The sequence below is a fragment of the Acomys russatus genome, chromosome 7 (assembly GCF_903995435.1).
Source record: "Acomys russatus chromosome 7, mAcoRus1.1, whole genome shotgun sequence".
In the NCBI taxonomy this organism is placed as follows: Eukaryota; Metazoa; Chordata; class Mammalia; order Rodentia; family Muridae; genus Acomys; species Acomys russatus.
In genome coordinates this window covers 51441920-51459660 of record NC_067143.1, presented here as the reverse complement: position 1 = coordinate 51459660, position 17741 = coordinate 51441920, and the positions used below count along the sequence as shown (strand labels likewise).

The 17741-nt window shown below is 47.0% G+C and overlaps 2 protein-coding genes and 2 non-coding genes across 6 annotated transcripts in view; all 4 read left to right on the top strand.

The window, feature by feature from the left end:
* Nucleotides 1-17741, top strand: part of Serpinh1 (serpin family H member 1) — a 671742-nt gene that overhangs the window by 522481 nt on the left and 131520 nt on the right. The gene's annotated exons all lie outside the window — the stretch shown is intronic.
* Nucleotides 11924-16936, top strand: Rps3 (ribosomal protein S3). The gene is made up of 7 exons (XM_051149031.1): nucleotides 11924-11988; nucleotides 12874-13004; nucleotides 13186-13279; nucleotides 13762-13856; nucleotides 15709-15896; nucleotides 16347-16543; nucleotides 16862-16936. Exons 1-6 carry the CDS (start codon nucleotides 11959-11961, stop codon nucleotides 16538-16540), a joined length of 732 nt encoding a protein of 243 aa, XP_051004988.1. The 5' UTR covers nucleotides 11924-11958; the 3' UTR covers nucleotides 16541-16543; nucleotides 16862-16936.
* LOC127192585 (small nucleolar RNA SNORD15) lies at nucleotides 12640-12783 on the top strand. The gene has a single exon (XR_007831047.1). It is a non-coding gene; the product is annotated as a small nucleolar RNA SNORD15 (small nucleolar RNA).
* Nucleotides 16096-16244, top strand: LOC127192584 (small nucleolar RNA SNORD15). The gene has a single exon (XR_007831046.1). It is a non-coding gene; the product is annotated as a small nucleolar RNA SNORD15 (small nucleolar RNA).

Below are 17741 nucleotides of genomic sequence, written 5' to 3'. Positions count from 1 at the left end.
TGCCTCTTTCTTTTTGGCAGTACTGGGGATCAAACCTGTGGCCTTGTAGGTCAGTGCTTTATATACTTATAATACCCCAGCTATTAGGATTATATGTCAACCACACACTTAGCACAGGGCCCAGTACATTGCAAACTCCCAATAACTGTAGCCATTGATGTATGAAAGTAAATATTACTTGCATAGACGTCCTCTCAGGACGTTCTTTGTTGCAAGTCGGGACTCTAGGTCAGGAGCTTCATGTCAGTCAACAAAAGGAATGGAAGTGAACTACATCTCTATTTGTTGCTAGGCTGGGAAACTACCCAGCTGGTCAGGATCTTCCTGGAAACTTGCCAAACCTGGGTGAGCTCAGCCAACCAGGGCAAGGGGAGCAGATGGGGGAGGTCAGAGAGCAACTCTACAGGGAGCCCAGGCTTTCCCGGAGTGCACGAAGATATCCCTAGGGCTGTGTGGAAATATAGACGGGATGACAAAATGGGCAGCTCATCAAGGAAAATGGAACTGTATGTTTCAAGTGGATTGTGGCGAGTATCAAATTTCAGTGACATTCCTAATCCTGTGGATCCAGGACATTGAAAAGAGTGACTAAAAAAAAAAAAAAAAGAAAAAAAAAAAAAAGAAAGAAAAAGAAAAGAGTGACTAATGGCTGTAAATTAAAATATTGACGTTGGGCCGGGCATGGTGGCGCATGCCTTTAATCCCAGTACTTGGGAGGCAGAGGCAGGCGGATCGCTGTGAGTTCAAGGCCAGCCTGGTCTACAAAGTGAGTCCAGGATGGCCAAGGCTACACAGAGAAACCCTGTCTCAAAAAAAAAAAATATTGACGTTGTGATAATGCTGGAAATTATAGTCTGTGCAAATGCATTTAGACTTTTGGTGGAAAGTTATAGGTAGCTTGGGCACAAAAGTTTAAAGCTTTCACTGGCCATGGTGGCACACATCTTTAGTCCCAGCACTCGTGAGACGGAGGCAGATGGATATCTGTGAGTTCGAGGTTGACCCTGTCTACATAGAGAGTTCCAGGCCAACCAGGGCTACCTAGTGAGACCTTTTCTACAAATAAAGAAATAATAATTATTTTGTTGCCCTCAGAAATTTTGTAGGGAGAATGTACACAGAGCTTTTTGAAGATCACAACTACATGATGTCTCCCCCAGAGCAAAATTGCTGGGTTACAGATACACCACCATTCCCCCCAAATAATAAGTTTTCCATGGCCAGTGAGATGGCTCAGCAGGCAAAGGTGCTGGCCACCAAGCCTCACGACCTGAGTTCAATCCCAGGGATCCACATGGCAGAAAAAAAAAAAAAGAATGGATTCTCCAAGGTTGGCCTGAGCATGAAGCTGGCATATGCATGCATGTGTGCACACACAATAATAACAGACAAGTAAATGATATTTGTAAAGCTTTCCAAAGCACTCATGTTACCCTGCAATCCCCACAGAGCATGTGGGGATTGTTGTAATGCATTTTACAAAAGTAGTGGCAAAACTTCATTCAAAGCAAAGCTACAGAACATGTCAGATACAGGGTCAATAGTGACAGTTGACAACATGAATGAGGTGTGGTGGTGGCAGTCTCCTGTTTTCACAAGGCAAACATTCCCATCCTCTGCCTCTCTGGTGGAGTCAGGGGTTGCGGGGGGGGGGGGGTGAATGTTTTCTGGAGCCAGGACTTTCAAGACAAAAGAGTAAGTCAGGGAAATCGAATTCAATGGTCCTAATGGCTTCCCTCTAGAGCCCTCTGCCGCTCCAAGCCAGCCCCTGTTCTTTCCAAGGCTTGGTTTGCATTAGGGTCTGAGGACTCTGACCTACTTATTTCCATCCAAGGAATGGTCCCTGATGTGGGGGACACTGAGTCTTCCAACTGTCGAAGATGATGGTAATTGTTATCTCACGCTTCTGTGAAGAGCAGAGGCGAGCCATGGCTTGCTGTTAGCTGACACATGTGTGAAGCAAGCAAGCATATAGGGAATGTCAGCAGCCCGAGGCTCCAGTTGACTTGAGGTGTCTACCTGCCTCTTCCAACAATGTCCTTGGTGACCTCCACCAAGCTGCGCCCCCCCCCCCCGCCACACACTCTGAATGGAGAAATTAAGTTCCTTCTCTCCTAATGATCATCAAAACTGGGTTTTTACTTAATTACACCCTAGTTGTATCCTAGATATAAAGGGCCCAGGCTACTTTGAACTGTTTTGGGTTATGTGTAGTTAGAGTTCCAATTGCTCTGATGAAACCATGTCCAAAAGTAACTTGGAGAGGAAAGAGTTTATTTCCTTTATACACTTCCAGGTCACAGTCCATCACTGAGGGACATCAAGGCAGGAACCTGGAGTCAGGAGCTGCTGCAGAGGACATGGAGGGATGTTGCTTGCTTGCTTGCTCCTCATGGCTTGCTCAGTGTGCTTCTGATAGCACCCAGGACCAACAGCCCAGAGTTGGGCACCACCCACAGTAGGCTGAGCATTCACACACCAACCACTAAATCCTACAGGCTTCCTGATTGCCTGATCTTTTCATTTATTTATTTATTGTGGGGTTTTTTGTTTGTTTGTTTGTTTTGTTTTTGTTTTTTTCGAGACAGGGTTCCTCTGTGTAGCCTTGGCCATTCTGGACTCACCAGGCTGGCCTTGAACTCACAGCGATACACCTGCCTCTGCTGGGATTAAAGACATGTGCCAGCTACCATGCCTGGCCTGTTTTTTGTTTTTTGTTCTTGAGACAGGGTTTCTCTGTGTAGCCTTGGCTGTCCTGGACTCACTTTGTAGACCAGGCTGGTCTCAAACTCACAGTGATCCATCTGCCTCTGCCTCCCAAGTTCTGGGATTAAAGGCATGCACCACCACCGCCCCGCTAGCCTGGTCTTCTAGAGGCATTTTCTCAACTGTGGTTCCCTCTTCTTTGATGACTATAGCTGTGTCCGGTTGACATAAAATTAGCCAGCACAGGAAGCATTCCCAATAGGATAATCTGTGTTTTCCAAGTGAACATTTAAGAAGCATCTCCCATTACCATCTTGGGCCTATGCATCATTGGGCATGCATGTGATTAAAACCAGGTGCATTATGGGAAGAGACAAACACAGTTATCAAAGGCTTATGTAATCCAACCTTGTCAATCAAATAGAGAACCACCCAAAGTACCCTACTTGTCCCTAGGAACCAAGCTCCTCTTTCTTATAGACCCCAAAAATAGAAGCCCCCGACAGTAATGTGGGGTCATCGAGAACTTTCACTCATGTGTCAAATGACATGCTTGACCTAACATGTTCTATCACTCTACTGTGAATGAAATCTCCTCGCTACTTCCGAAAACCTGCCTGAACCCTCATCAGTTTTTTTGGTTTTGTTTTTAACAAAAGGCCGAGAACCTGTTATCACCGAGACATGGACTACAGATAGCAACTTGTTAGAGGAGACTCACCCCAACCAAAGCCACCGACGCTTAAAGTAAACCAAACTGTTTGTCCGCAGTGAGAACTAGCATAATCTGTCCCGTCAAACAAGGACTTTTAATGTACTGGGCCTGATGCCAAGAGCTTTTCAGATGTGACCATGTGACCCAGGCAGAGCAAGCTTATGGGGGTGGGGGGGGGTGTTTCATGTTAATTTCCTGGTTTTGAAGAGGAAGAGGAGGCCTGGCCAGATCACTAGACTTGCTAGTGGTAGCCTTGGGGTGTGAGATAGGTTGAACTGGCTGCAGATTTCCACACTGCCCCATCTCCAGGTGAACAGCCATGCCTGCTCCGGTCTCCTTCATAGGCACACTGCCTTCTGCGGCACCTGTGTCCTGATCTTTCCAGGTGTGTGGCCTTGCGGAGGCAGTCTGTTCCCACAGCTCGGGAAAGATCCAAACTTCTCCCTCTAAAGCTTACACTAACCATCAAGTGTAGGGTGCGAACTTTTTCAAACCTACTTTGTTTGGGGATCTTTAATGCTTATACCTCCCTTCCAACCCTCACGGGAGAGAAAAGAGGTTAATGGGAACAGGAGAAGTAGGCCTATTTAGACTCAGTTCCTTGGAGTGATTCCACTCTTTGTAGTCAAGATTTCAGCAGACCAGTTAAACAGCAAAGCAGCAATTCAGCAAAGGTGACTGCAACCACAGTAGCCGGAATCTGGAGCAGCGGCTGGAACCTAGAACCTCGAAGCGTTCTTTGGAGCTCTGGAGCGGTTCTCTCTAGGAGCATCTTAAAGAGCCAAGCACAGCCAAGTGGTAGCAAACAAAGCCAAGAGCAAAAAGCCAACCGGCTTGTTTTGGGGCTTGTGTGTGTGTGTGTGTGTGTGTGTGTGTGTGTGTGTGTGTGTGTGTGTGTGTGTCTTTATCCTCTCAAAGTCCATACTAGGATTTTTATCAGCTGGCAAACATCATGCCCCCGCAAGAGGCAGTTCCTCTTCTAGTGGACAAACACCACATGTTCTCTGAAAAGACTGTCTCCAGCAAACACCACAGACCCTCATACAAGTCTGTTTCACGTGCCACACGTGGGATCAAAACAAAAAAAAACATGTTTACATCCACTACAATCTAGTGTTATTTTTATGGCTACATTTTTATGGCTTATCTAACTTTTTCTTTATTTATGTTTATAAAATGCGTGTGTGTGCTTGCTCATCTGTGTGTTCGCCACAGGTGTGCAAGTGTCTGAAGAGGGCATCAGACTCCAGAAACTAGAGTTACAAGTGGTCGAGGGTTTGGCCCAGGTACTAGAAATTGAACTCAGGTTCTCTGTGTAGCCTTGGCTGTCCTGGACTCATTTTTTTTTTTTTTTTTTTTTTGAGACAGGGTTTCTCTGTGTAGCCTTGACTATCCTGGACTTGCTCTGTAGACCAGGCTGGCCTCGAACTCACAATCATCCGCCTGCCTCTGCCTCCCAAGTGCTGGGACTAAAGGCGTGCTCCACTACACCTGGCCTTGTCCTGGAATCATTTGGTAGTCACTTTGTAGACTAGGTTGGCCTGGAACTCAAAAAAATCTTCCTGCCTCTGCCTTCTAGTGCTGGGATTAAAGGCGTGAGCCATTGTGTCTGGCTGCTCCTGTTCTTTTTTTTAATAAGCATACTTTGTTTTGAATCAGAGAAGGAAAGCTATTTCCACTGAATAGAATGTCCTTTACCCCTCCTTCACCCTGCCCACTCTGCCCACGGTCTCTGGCATGTTCTCACACACACGTCTTCTTTGAGCTTCCACTGAAGAAGTAGATCCTGTGACATTATTTTTAAAGGTTAATGTTTGTTTTATTTTGTTTTGTTTTCAAGACAGAGTTTTGTGGACATTCTGTCATTGTACACTGGTTGCAATCCTGACACGGCTTTGTCATGCTTATTCTAAGAATCTCCTGTCTCAAGTCTGTGTAAACATTGCTCCCTAGCTAGTCTCTGATTTGTCAGTACAGCTGATCAGTCAGTAACTGAGCAAAAGAGAGAATAGTGCTGGACTTCTGTTTCCAGCAAGGGGAGAGGGAACGATACCTTCGGCCATGCAGATAGCTCTAGGAGAGAGGATGAGAAAACAGCTGGAGTGAAGAAAGCATAGAATGCAAGTGTCTTGAGGATACCAGCTAGGGGGCTGCTCGATTAGCTTAGAGCATTAATTTAGACTAATACTGCTGTTATTGCGCATAAAAATGTTGAATAAAACTAAAGGCTCTGTCTAGATTATTTGGGGCTAGCTGGCTTAGATAAAAACTGCCAACTTTATACACTTTCAACACAGTTTCTTTGGATAACAACCCTGGTTGTCCTGGAACTCGCTTTGTAGACCAGGTTGGCCTTGAACTCATAGAGATCCACCTGCCTCTGTCCCCTGAGCTGAGGATTAAAGATGTGCACTATGCCTGGTTCTAACGGTTTATTTTTAAAGTGTGTGTGTGTGTGTGTGTGTGTACTGTATGTAAGAGTGTGAGTGTGTGAATGTGTGTGGGGGGGTTGTATGGGGGTGTATGGTATATGTGTGAGTGTGTGAATGTGTGGTGTATAAGTGTGTGTGACTGTGTATGTGAGTGTGTGGATGTGTGTGGTCTGTGCAGGGCTGAGTGTGTGATTGTGTGTGTGATGTGTGCATGTGTGTGAGTGTGTGAGTCTGTGGGGGATTATGTGCCCATGAGTATAGGTACCCCGAGGACAGAAGAAAGGTTGAGTCTGTTCAAGCTGGAGTTACAGGTAGTTGTGAGCCACCTGATATGGCTGCTGGGGGAATGAATCCAGGTTTCTGGAAGAGCAGTATGAGTTCTTTCAGGGGGCGGGGCAGTTCAAGACAGGGTTCCTCCGTGTAGCCCTGGCTGCGCTGGACTTGCTTTGTAGACCAGGCTGGCCTCAAACTCACAGTGATTCACCTGCTTCTGCCTGCCGAGGCTGAGCTGTCCCTCCAGCTTGTAACCATGTTTAGATACACCCTTAGAGTCGTCTTGTCTCTGTAGTGTCACTTGGCATATGCTTACCACACTTATTTACCCATCTCCTCAGCTCCAGCTTCTGGGAGGCAGAGGCTGAGTCAGGGTAACCAGTGACCCCATACCTACCTCAAACAGGAAGAATAAGACCAAGTCATGCCCTCAACTAATTACTACACCTCGAGTGCTAAGCGCTTTGTTTGTGTTGATTCATGTACTCTCACAATGATGCATGATGTGGCATCAGCACTGTCATCTGAGGAGACTGAGGCAGAGAGAACTGATGTCACAGCACTGGAGCGGGAAGTGTGGGTAGGCTGCCAAGACCAAGCTGTGACCCTGAGCACTGTGCCACACCAAATGCTTGTTAGGGGCCGGGATTAAAGGTGTGTGCAACCACTGCCCAGCTTAAATCCTTCTTAAAATGAATATTTTATTAACATTTTGGGAATTTTGAGCCTGGTGTGGTGGCACACACCTTTAATCCCAGCACTTGGGAGGCAGAGGCGGGTGGATAGCTGTGAGTTCGAGGCCAGCCTGATCTACAGAGCAAGTCCAGGATAGTCAAGGCTACACAGAGAAACCCTGTCTCAAAAAAACAAACAAAACAACAACAACAACAACAACAACAACCACTTTGAGAATTCCATACACTGTATTTTGATCACATCACTCCATCCCATAACACACCCAATAGCCAATATGTGTTGCTCAAATTCTCCTGAGTGTAGGCCCTGCCCTGGTCCCTGGCTCACCTACCAGTGGTCCTATGCTTAAAGAAAATAGACTCCATCCTTCATGCCTGTGGGGATCTTGTATGGCTTGAGCTTGTGCAGGTCTTCCGCACGTGTGACTACCCTGTTCACAGGAACAGCTGCCCTGATGTGCCTGGAAAACACTGTTTCTGAATGAAAAGGAAGAAAGAAAGAAAGATAGAAAGAAAGAAGAAATGACGTGACTGGTCCTAGGTATGGTGGAGGAGAACATTTATTGTAGATAAAAGGGAGAGCATAGGCAGAGACAGGGATGCCTGGGAGAGTCTGGAGTGGACATGACCCTGAATGAGCTGGGTCCTGTGAGGAGAAGTGGGAGGGAAAGGGAGAGAGGAGGGAAGGAACAGGTGCAGTGGCCAAGAGGGCAAAGGTACAAAAGGGAAGAGGTAAGAGAGGGAAAAGCCTCTGGGAGAAGGGCAGCTAAAGCCCCTGGGCTGGAGAAGTTTAGGGTACGTGTTGGGGTATGCCAGCCATACCGTGTAAAAGGTAGGGACTCAGGGATTCTGGGGAAACCTGGTTGCCAGGTCTGCTTTGACAGGCACCTCAACCATTGGCCCCAGAATTTGAGACATAACAGTTTCCTTATAAGTCAGTCTTACACCCCACTCCTACCTTTTCTGCAATTTCTATCTATCTATCTTTTTTGTTTTGTTTTGTTTTTTTGAGACAGTGTTTCTCTGTGTAACCTTGGTTGTGCTGGACTTGCTTTGTAGACCAGACTGGCCTTGATCTCAGTGATCCACTTGCCTCTGCCTCCTGAGTGCTGGAATTAAAGGTGTGTACCACCACACCCGGCTTTCTATCTATCTTTTTTTTTTTTTTTAAGATTTATTTATTATTTGTATAGTATTCTGTTGGAATGTACACTTGCACACCAGAAGAGGGCACCAGATCTCATTATAGATGGTTGTGAGCCATCATGTGGTGTGGGAATTGAACTCAGGACCTTTGGAAGAATAGCCAGTGCTCTTAAACTCTGAGCCATCTCTCCAGCCCCCTATTTTTAAAGCAAGTTTAAATTGTTTAATTGAGACTGTTCTTAAACTCACTGCATAGCCCAGAGTGAGCCTGGGCTCCTAATCCTCCTGTCTCTACCCCTAAAGTATTAGCATTATAGGCATGTGTCGCGTTGTTCTTTGGAAGGCATTCTGGATGGCCCCAGGCAAGGTCTTCATCCACAGCCATTAAATCAAATCCATTCAAATCCAAGGCTTTAAATTGACTGTGTGCCCTGGCTTCCTGCCAACTTGGTTCTGGAAATTTGAAAAAGGCCAAGGACCTGACATCACTGAATTCACTTTTATTGATGCACTGAGCCAGCCAAACTTCAATTCATAGAAGAGAAGAGTTGTAGGATGGGGAGGAAGGGCTCTGCACCAGGGTGAGCAGTCCTGGACACCCCTTAGCCAGCTTCCTCGTTTCCAGACCTAGGTAAGATCCCAGGGACTCAACTGAGCAGAAAAACTCAGTTTCCTGATCCTCCTGGCCTCACCTTCAAAATGTTGGATTGTTGTGGGAATCTTCCTGGAATAAGCAAGCACCCTGACACCAATGAGAGTGGAAGAGAGTTGTCCCCAGATGGACTGAAGCCAGGGCAGCTCCTGAAAGGCTTTGATTCTAGGTCCAATTTGCATTCTCACTTTAAAAAAAAAAAAAGATTTATTTATTTCATATACAGTGTTTTGCCTGTGTGCCAGAAGAGCGCATATAGATAGATGGTCATGAACCACCATGTGGTTGCTGGGAATTGAACTCAGGCCTCTGGAAGAGCAGCCAGTCCTCTTAACTGCTGAGTCATTTCTCCAGCCCTGCTTTATGCCCTAAAACACAAAGTAGAAAGGCCTGGCGTGGTGGCACATGCCTTTAATCCCAGCACTTGGGAGGCAGAGGAAGTTAGATTGCTATGAGTTCAAGGCCAGCCTGGTCTACAAAGTGAGTCTAGGACAGCCAAGGCTACACAGAGAAACTCTGTCTTGAAAAACAAACAAGCAAACAAACACCACAAGGTGCAATCAAGATTTTACAGAAGATTTTACATGTCAGTCAGTGTGGGTCAGAGGTGAGTTCAAAGCCAGCCTCCACCTACATATCGAGACCCTATCTCAAATAATAATTATAACAATAGCATGGAGAACAATAGAGGAAAACATCGGTGCCCTCCTCTGGTCTGTATGTGTGCACACACCTACAGACACTTGTGCACATATACCCTTTCATAATAAACAAATACTTTATGAAGATTATACTATGATTGTTTTGGATTTCTGGGTATAGTGCAGGTGTGAGAAAAGGGGTGTATCAGAGTGTGATACCCTTGGAATTTACCTAGGACTGAGACCAGCTACTGTGACCTCAGCACTCACGGTCAGGTGCTATCCAGCAGTATCCACATCCCGAGTGTAAACAGAGAAGTCAAGCCATGTGAGCAGTCAGCAGAGCCACTTTTGAAAATGTATTTGTCTTTCTTTCCTGTGCACTGGTGTTTTGTCTGCATGTATGTCTGGGTAAGGGTGTCGGATCACCTGACATTGGAGTTAGAGGCGGTTGGGAGCTGCCATGTGGAACTGAGAATTGAACCTGGGTCCTCTGGTAGAGAAGGCCTTGCTCTTAACCTCTGACCCAGCTCTGCAGTCTCAAGTCATGGTTTTAGTAGGAGGCGCCATTGAATTTTCTGAACTGGAAGAACAGGTAACTGAAGACCACAGGGAAGTGGTGACCAGAGGAAGAAAAAAACCAAACCAAACCAACAAAAAAAAACCAAAAACAAAACAACAACAACAACAAAAAAAAACCCTGCTAACCACCACTGATGTCAGCAATTCTGGTAATCTTCAATTCCATGAAACCTCAATTTTGTTGTCAAAATGAGGTCTCTGGATAGCTATCTCTTTGATTCTTCTACTTTTTTCCGTCCTCTCTGGTCTCTCTGCTCAGCTCTCACAAAACATGCTTTTATCTCTCTATCTATTTGTTGTTGTTTGTTTGTTTGTTTCAATTTTCTTATAGTGGCAACTCCAACTATAACGTGAGGAGTCCAAGCCCACAAGGCTGCCGTCAAAGGGTCCCAGCTGCTGGTGATAGGAGATAGGAAATAGTCACAAGAAGACAGCCATAGCCACGGCACACTGCAAAGCCGGAAACGGCTTCATCAGGCGCTCCATCGCTCGACTCCATTTTAAGATTAGAAGCCATCTTGTTACAAGGTCAAAATATGCTTATTCCTGTTTCCTATGAAAGTTGGGTTTGACCATGTCAATCCACTTTTTTTTTTTTTTGAAGTGTTCCACGCCTTATATCCTGACCTCCACCCTGATAAGATATTCTGTCAAGTTCCTATGAACCACAATTCCTCGAGAAATCCCCAAGCCCTTGAAAGCCCTCTAATCTTGCTGTTTGGGGTCTATATAAATCCCACATTCTTCTATGTTCATGCTGTTCTTTCAAACCCCGCTTTAGGGAGACATCCCTGTCTGACAGAAAATAAAGCTTGCTTAATTTGACTAAAAGGATTTGGGTAATAGTCTTTATTTCGTTCAGTGAGATTAACACAGGGTGAACCAGAGTCCCCTGGAGATGATCGGGCCCCAAATGCTGCAGTACCGAGTTATTACAGGAGGGTCTGCTTCTGAAGGACCAGCAGTTGACTTGCTGGTGTGGGCATCCGAGTCCATGTGAAGGGGAGGGCATCCGAGTCCATGTGAAGGGGAGGGCATCCGAGTCCATGTGAAGGGGAGGGCATCGGAGTCCGTGTGAAGGGGAGGGCATCCCAGTCCATGTGAACGGGAGGTCTTGTGGCCCAGGTTTATAGGATTCAGCAGTCCGTCCTCAAAGCCCAGGTGGCTTATTGCTTTGACAGACCCTTGCTGCTTTCTACCCTGACGCAAAGTCCAAACACGTCAGAGGTCCTGGTGCAGGTGTCAGAACCCCTCCAGATAAGGGCATCTCAAGGCCTACCTTTGTAATAAAGACCATAAGATTTTAATGCTTTAAAAAAGGTAGGTGTGTGTGTGTGTGTGTTTGTGTGTGTGTGTGTACCCAGGGTCTTGTTTTGTTTTGTTGTTTTTTGAGACAGGGTTTCTCTGTGTAACAGCTCTGGTTGTCCTGGAACTTGCTATGTAGACCAGGCTGGCCTGGAACTCACAGAGATCCGCCTTTCTCTGCCTCCCAAACGCTGAGATTAAGGGTGTGCGCCACCACCGGGCGTTTGTTTGTTCGTTTGTTTTGTTTTTTGACAGTCTCACTCATTCTGTAACCTATTAAGCATCCTTCCTGGTTCCCTAAATAAATTTCAATAAAAATTTCCATTAGCGTGAACCTGAAAGTGTAAGCAGCAGGGTTCCATGCTGGGTAAACTCTGGTAGTCTGTGCTTATACCTGTGGTTTGCATCTCTCGTTTCACAGTTGCTGTATTCAAAGTTATTATTTATTTATGTTTATTTTTTAGTCGAGGACTCATACAGCCAAGCTTGCCTAGAAATCGCTATTCGAGGATGGCTTTATATTTCTGATCCTTCAGCCTTCGCTTCTCTAGTTCTGAACTCACAGGCGTGCTCCACCACGCTGTGTATATTGCTCGTTTTAAATGTGCACTTCCTGTTCTGCCTACACTACAAGTTGCTAGGTTACACTTCTTTTTTTCCCCCTTTACGCCTTTGTAGACGAAAAACTTCATTTCCCATGAACACCTGCAAGTGTCGGCCGTCGCGTAGCGTCGCGTTGTCTCTCTCGCCCTTTATACCCACTTCCGCCCGCGAGCGTCTTCCTTTCCTTTCGGCAGCGAGCGGCTGCAAGATGGCGGTACAGATTTCCAAGAAGAGGAAGGTAAGCTTCTGAGCCCGGCCCGGGAGCTCGCGGCGGGTTCTAGTGGTGCCAGTGAGGCCCGTGGCTCCGTGTTCGGTTCCGGGGGGCGGCTGCGGCTGCTTGGCGTCTCCGCGGGCTGCGGATGGCCGTGGATTGTGTGCTGGGCCGGCGCCGGGCGAGCGCAGTGTGCCCGGGGAAGGGAGGAACAAACTCCGTAGGATCTGGCCCGAGGTGAACACCGGGCGCCTCCATCCCCGCACTAGACACCTTTGAGCGTTTCTTGGTCGCCATAATTAGTGACCCCGTGGCATTGTTTGAGGGCGGGCGCCATCAGATCTAATCCAGCATTTTTGGTAAGTGAAGTTTGGCAGCGCCTTGTTCTCTTATCCGTGTTACCCTGCAAGCGGCCTCAGTTGAAAGCCTGCTGAAAAGTCGCCTGTCCCCTCTGGGGACCTGAGCAGTTAACCCTGTTCCATGGGGTGTTAAGTGTGGAAATAAGAAGGCCTGTTCATATACACGCAGATGGTGAAGTTGTTTGCCCACAACGCTGTTTTGAGTTAGGATTCGTCCCTTTCCGTTTCCCAGGTACAAGTTACTGTGCTCAGTGAACCTCAGATGTGCCACCTGAGGACCAGATTTTGGTCTTAAATGTGTGAATTATGTTTTAAAGCCCTTCGGTGAGGAAGTGATGACGAGTCTGACTAGGGGTGTTGTCTTTATCCAGGAGGCCTCACTGTGCTGCGTTCTGTGGCACAGCTGAAAGCACTGGCCAAAGAAACATCCCAAAGATGACCTACAGATGTTTGTCTGAGAAGGGCTACTGCATTCCTGCAGAGTTGCTTGGTCGTCGGTGTCTGATTCAGCGACCACCCCTGTCTTAACTCTGAACTCGCTTCTTTGGTTTAGTTTGTGGCTGATGGCATCTTCAAAGCCGAACTGAATGAGTTCCTCACTCGGGAGCTGGCCGAAGATGGCTACTCTGGAGTCGAAGTCCGAGTTACACCAACCAGAACAGAAATCATCATTTTGGCCACCAGGTAAAAATGTAGTTGACTAATGTCAGTGTGTGTACTAAGATGCTATGTAAACTTGGGACAGCCAAGCAGTGAACCTGGCATTTGAAACTGCATTTGAAAAGAATTTGCCTTCTTTTCCACTTAGTGTGTATTCTTGCCTCGTGGTAAATGAGAGTAAGTTAATAGTTTTCTCCCTCTACAGAACACAGAATGTTCTTGGGGAGAAAGGTCGTCGCATCAGAGAGCTGACCGCAGTGGTTCAGAAGAGGTTCGGCTTCCCTGAAGGCAGTGTAGAGGTGAGTTTCCCTATGTAGCTTTGCCTGTCCTGACCTAGGCCAGGCTGGCTTCACTGCGATCTACCTGTCTCTGCCTCCCTGTGTGCTGTGTTACAGGTGGCTTGATACTTTGTCAAAAGTTTTCTTAGAAGCAATGTGATTGCCATGCATGGCAGGATGATGGCAAGTGCAGAGACAGTCAGGGCTGCTATAGTGAGACTTTGTCTTAAGCCACAAACAGTATCCTCTAGTTTATGGGGGATATTCTGGTTAAAGTAATTTAAATTCCATTTGTAAATAGAAATGAAACATAGGTCATAGGTGGACTGGCTATCCCATTGTTCTCCCCAGTGTTATTGGGGGACCAGAGTAGGCGGGCACTTCAGCTTGCATCCCTGCCATGCGTGGGCAGTGGAATGCTTCAGTATTTTATTGGAAAAATACACTGATTTAATTGAAGACTGCTGAGTAATACGTATGTATGTACTTTGTTCTCTTTAAAGCTTTATGCAGAGAAGGTAGCTACAAGAGGTCTGTGTGCCATTGCCCAGGCTGAGTCTCTGCGTTACAAACTGCTAGGAGGGCTTGCTGTGCGAAGGTAAGTGTCCTGAGTGTTGCTGGCCATGCCCTTCTCTGGGTCAGTGTGTCTGACAAATTGTTAGCATTGACAGGATAGTCTAGTCTCTGCTGGTGTAACACTAGACTAGTGAAGGGCCCATTGTGGGTAACACAGGCCTATATATCCCCAACAATTGGAAAACTTGTGTTGGGAGGGTTGCTTAGTTACAGACCAGCCAGGGCTACAGTATGAGCCCGTAAAGAGTGGCCAGTGCTGTCAGGGGATATGCTTTGGGTACATTGAGAGTGGAACAAAAGTACGGGAGAGGACATGAGTTGGTCTGCTTTGTGGAGTTAGGAAGGACCTTGATATAGGTGGGCAGTAAAGCATCCTGTTGCACCTGGGTGGTGTGTGGGATACCTGGTTGGTGGTAGCTTTAGTAATTCTGGGATGCCACACTTCTCAAAACAAGCTAGAAGTCATGCAGCTAGCTCTATTAATGCATTTGCTTTTGGGGGGACTACAAAGAGATAACAGTTCTGGTGGGAAAGCTCAAAATCAAGACTTTTAAATTACAAAATTGGCCAGGTGCAATATTGCCCACCCCTAACCCCAACTTTCTCTGCTGTGGGGGTGCAGAATCAGCAATCCAAGGCTGGCCTCAGCTGCCTAGGGGCTGAGGCATTATCTCAAAAAGGCTCTCCCTGTAAGTGGTATGGCACTGAGAAATGCTGCAAAGAGCACGTGAGGGTTGAGACCCCTGCCTGAGCTGGTGGTCTGCCTTTGTTTTGAAAAGGCCAAGTTAGCTTCCCCTCCCCCCCCAACCCTATACTCACTTTGTAGACCAGGCTGGCCTCAAACTCATAGCGATCCACCTGCCTCTGCCTCAGGAGTGCTGGAATTAAAGGCATGTATAACCACACCCAGCCCAAGTTAGCTTTTTTGTTGAGAGTCAAGGTCTCACTGTAGCCCTAGCTGAGCTCTAGATCAGCAGGCCTGCTGAGATTAAAGGTGTGCACCACCACGCCTGGTTTACCAGTTGGTTGTTGAGACCGGGTTTCTCTGTATGGCCTTAGGCTAAGCCAGCCTCAAACTCAGATCCTCCTACTCTACCTGCCTAGTGCTGGGTTAAAGGCGTGGCCCACAAGCCCAGCATCTTGGTGTTTGATAGGCCTAAAGGTGGTTCTGGCGCTGTTAGCGCTTAGGGCTGCTGGGGTGGATTCTGGAGGTGGAGGAGTGTTTCCATGACCTGTGAAGGAAGCACGGCCCTTCCTTACTGAGGTGCTTAGTTTTTTTCTCAACCATAGTGGAACCTGGGAGCCACCTAGCAAGTGCTTTTCAAAAATAACCATTCCTGCTGAGTGTGGGTTAATCCAGGGCTCCGAGGCAGAGGCTAGTGGATTTCTGCAGGTTCCAGACCATCCAGGACTGTTTGAGACCAAAAGTAACCTGATGTAGACAGTTAAATAGCACAGAGAAAGACCTTGCCGCCTGACAAAGGCAAGCCTGACAACCCGAGTATAATGCCTGAGTAAAGGGAGGAAACACGACTCCATGACTGTCTTCTGGCATCCGCGGGCTCAACACGTCTTGTGTATAGTAATAGAGGATGTTAAAAAAATACCTAGGCTTGAGCTTGGCCTGCCCAGATAGCTGGCTTGGGGAAGGATCTGAGCATGAGGATGTGAGGGGGAAAAAAAATTCATCCTTTAAAGGTGATTTCTAACATAGGCCAAGGTTGGAAAGTGTGTGGTCACTGAAGGTTTTGGTAGAGCTCTGGTCGCTTCCCCAGTCTGCCATTGGAGAGTTATTATTTTGACGACCGAGTCTTGTTTTTCAGCTTGGTGGGGTGGACGTCTTTGTAATAACAGATGAATCTCTTCTTTCAAAGGGCCTGCTATGGTGTGCTTCGGTTTATTATGGAGAGTGGGGCCAAGGGCTGCGAGGTCGTGGTGTCTGGGAAGCTCCGAGGACAGAGGGCCAAGTCCATGAAGTTTGTGGATGGCTTGATGATCCACAGTGGGGACCCTGTTAACTACTATGTTGACACCGCCGTGCGCCATGTGCTCCTCAGACAGGGTGAGCAGCTCTGCTGGGAAAGGAATTTGGGGTCCATCTGAGCTAACTAGCCCTGGATAGCTAGGAACCCCTAGTGTAGAGATTAGCTGGTAAGTCTACTGTGGAAGGAGCTGTTGGTTAGTTGGGACCGTGACAGATGTGTCACTCAAATGGTCAAGTCCGTGTTTAGCTTTGTCTTAGCTAGCACTACCTGTGTGCCCTTCGGTGATGACACGATGACGAGTCAGAAAGGTCACGTCTTGCTTTTGGTAAAAGTGTGTCAGTGTCACGTTCTGTGGTGCTGTACATGCTTCCCTTGGCAAAAGTGTCCTGTGCATTGATTGATTTAGAGGCATTTGTCTGAGAAGGGACCAGATCTCAGTGCTTTTGAGTAGGTACTGCTGTCTCCTCGCTGTCCTCTTGTGTGGTGAGAAGAAAGCCCAGCTCAGTCCTAGCCCTGGTGTCTCTTAGGTGTGCTGGGCATCAAGGTGAAGATCATGCTGCCCTGGGACCCCAGTGGTAAGATCGGCCCCAAGAAGCCTCTGCCTGACCACGTGAGCATCGTGGAACCTAAGGATGAAATCTTGCCCACCACGCCCATCTCAGAGCAGAAGGGTGGGAAGCCAGAGCCGCCTGCCATGCCCCAGCCCGTGCCTACGGCGTAACAGGTATGTCTGTAGTGACCTGTTACCTCTGATGTTTCAGTGTGAATAGTGTTCTTTTTGCTTAATGGGAGAGGATACAAGTTGGAGTGTGGTGCCCAGTTGACCCACGAGTGTCAGAATGGGTGTTTTGCCTTTGCTCAGGAGTTTTCAGATACTCTTGTTCTTAGCCATTCTGCCCAGCAGCAGCCTTGTCACGGTGGTGACCATCCTTCATGCTGGGCTGTGTTTAAGGCAAGCCCTGAGGTGAAGTGGTCACCCATGGAGTAAATGAAGGCACTCAGATGAGTTTTTTCTTACCATTGTTATTTTATTTGCTTTCAGGGTTTTGGCAGCTGTATCTGAAGGCTGGATGTTGTCCTGTAAAGACATTTAATAAAATCTTGCACAAAGACATAACGGCCTGGCTGGATTGTGTCCAGTGTTCAGCTGAGTTATGTTGGCCTGGAGCATTGCTTGTCCTGTTGGTTTAAGCTGGAGAGGTTGAGCAGCGCTGACCAGAGAAGTCAGTGAAGGCTGGTGACTTCAGGGCAGCACCATGACAACCCTGTGCTGAACTAACTGTTCAGGGTTAGAATAGCAGGTTTGGTTTTGGTGCTCATGGTGGAATCTAGGTCCTTGCACATAGCAAGGAAATACATTGTATTGAGCTATGCCACAGCCTGGAGTGTGACTTATTCCCCCTAAAATGTAAGAATCCTCTGGTAAGGATGCTTTCTGTGAAAGCCTATGCACTGTGGAATGAGCTCACCCCTGCATGTAGAGAGTAAATTGGTCTGGTTTGCCATGTTGTCCAGTTTTATTTAGTCTGAGCATCCCTAAATAAAAGGAATTTTAGGTGCCATTGAGCTTAAAGCTCAGCATGTAAAGAATCCCTATTTTTCTAAGTCCTGTACTTACCCATTATGTTTTGGACAATTCAGAAATGATCCAGCTTATTTGCCTTAATGTCTTGGAAGTGTTTACTATTGGTGTGTATTTTGTGGGGAATTAAAATTAGCTTGGAAATCATAATACTGTTTGGTGAGAGAGGACTGATGAAGTTGTCAGGGGCCTGGGATGCAGCCTGGCTGGTGTCCAATGGTCAGCCTTCATGAACCACTGATGTTCTTTATTTCATTGTTTGTATCTGTAGCTTAGCATAGGCTTGATGGCTTAATTGAGTTATGCTGGGGATACACTGAGCATATCTTCAGTTCATTAA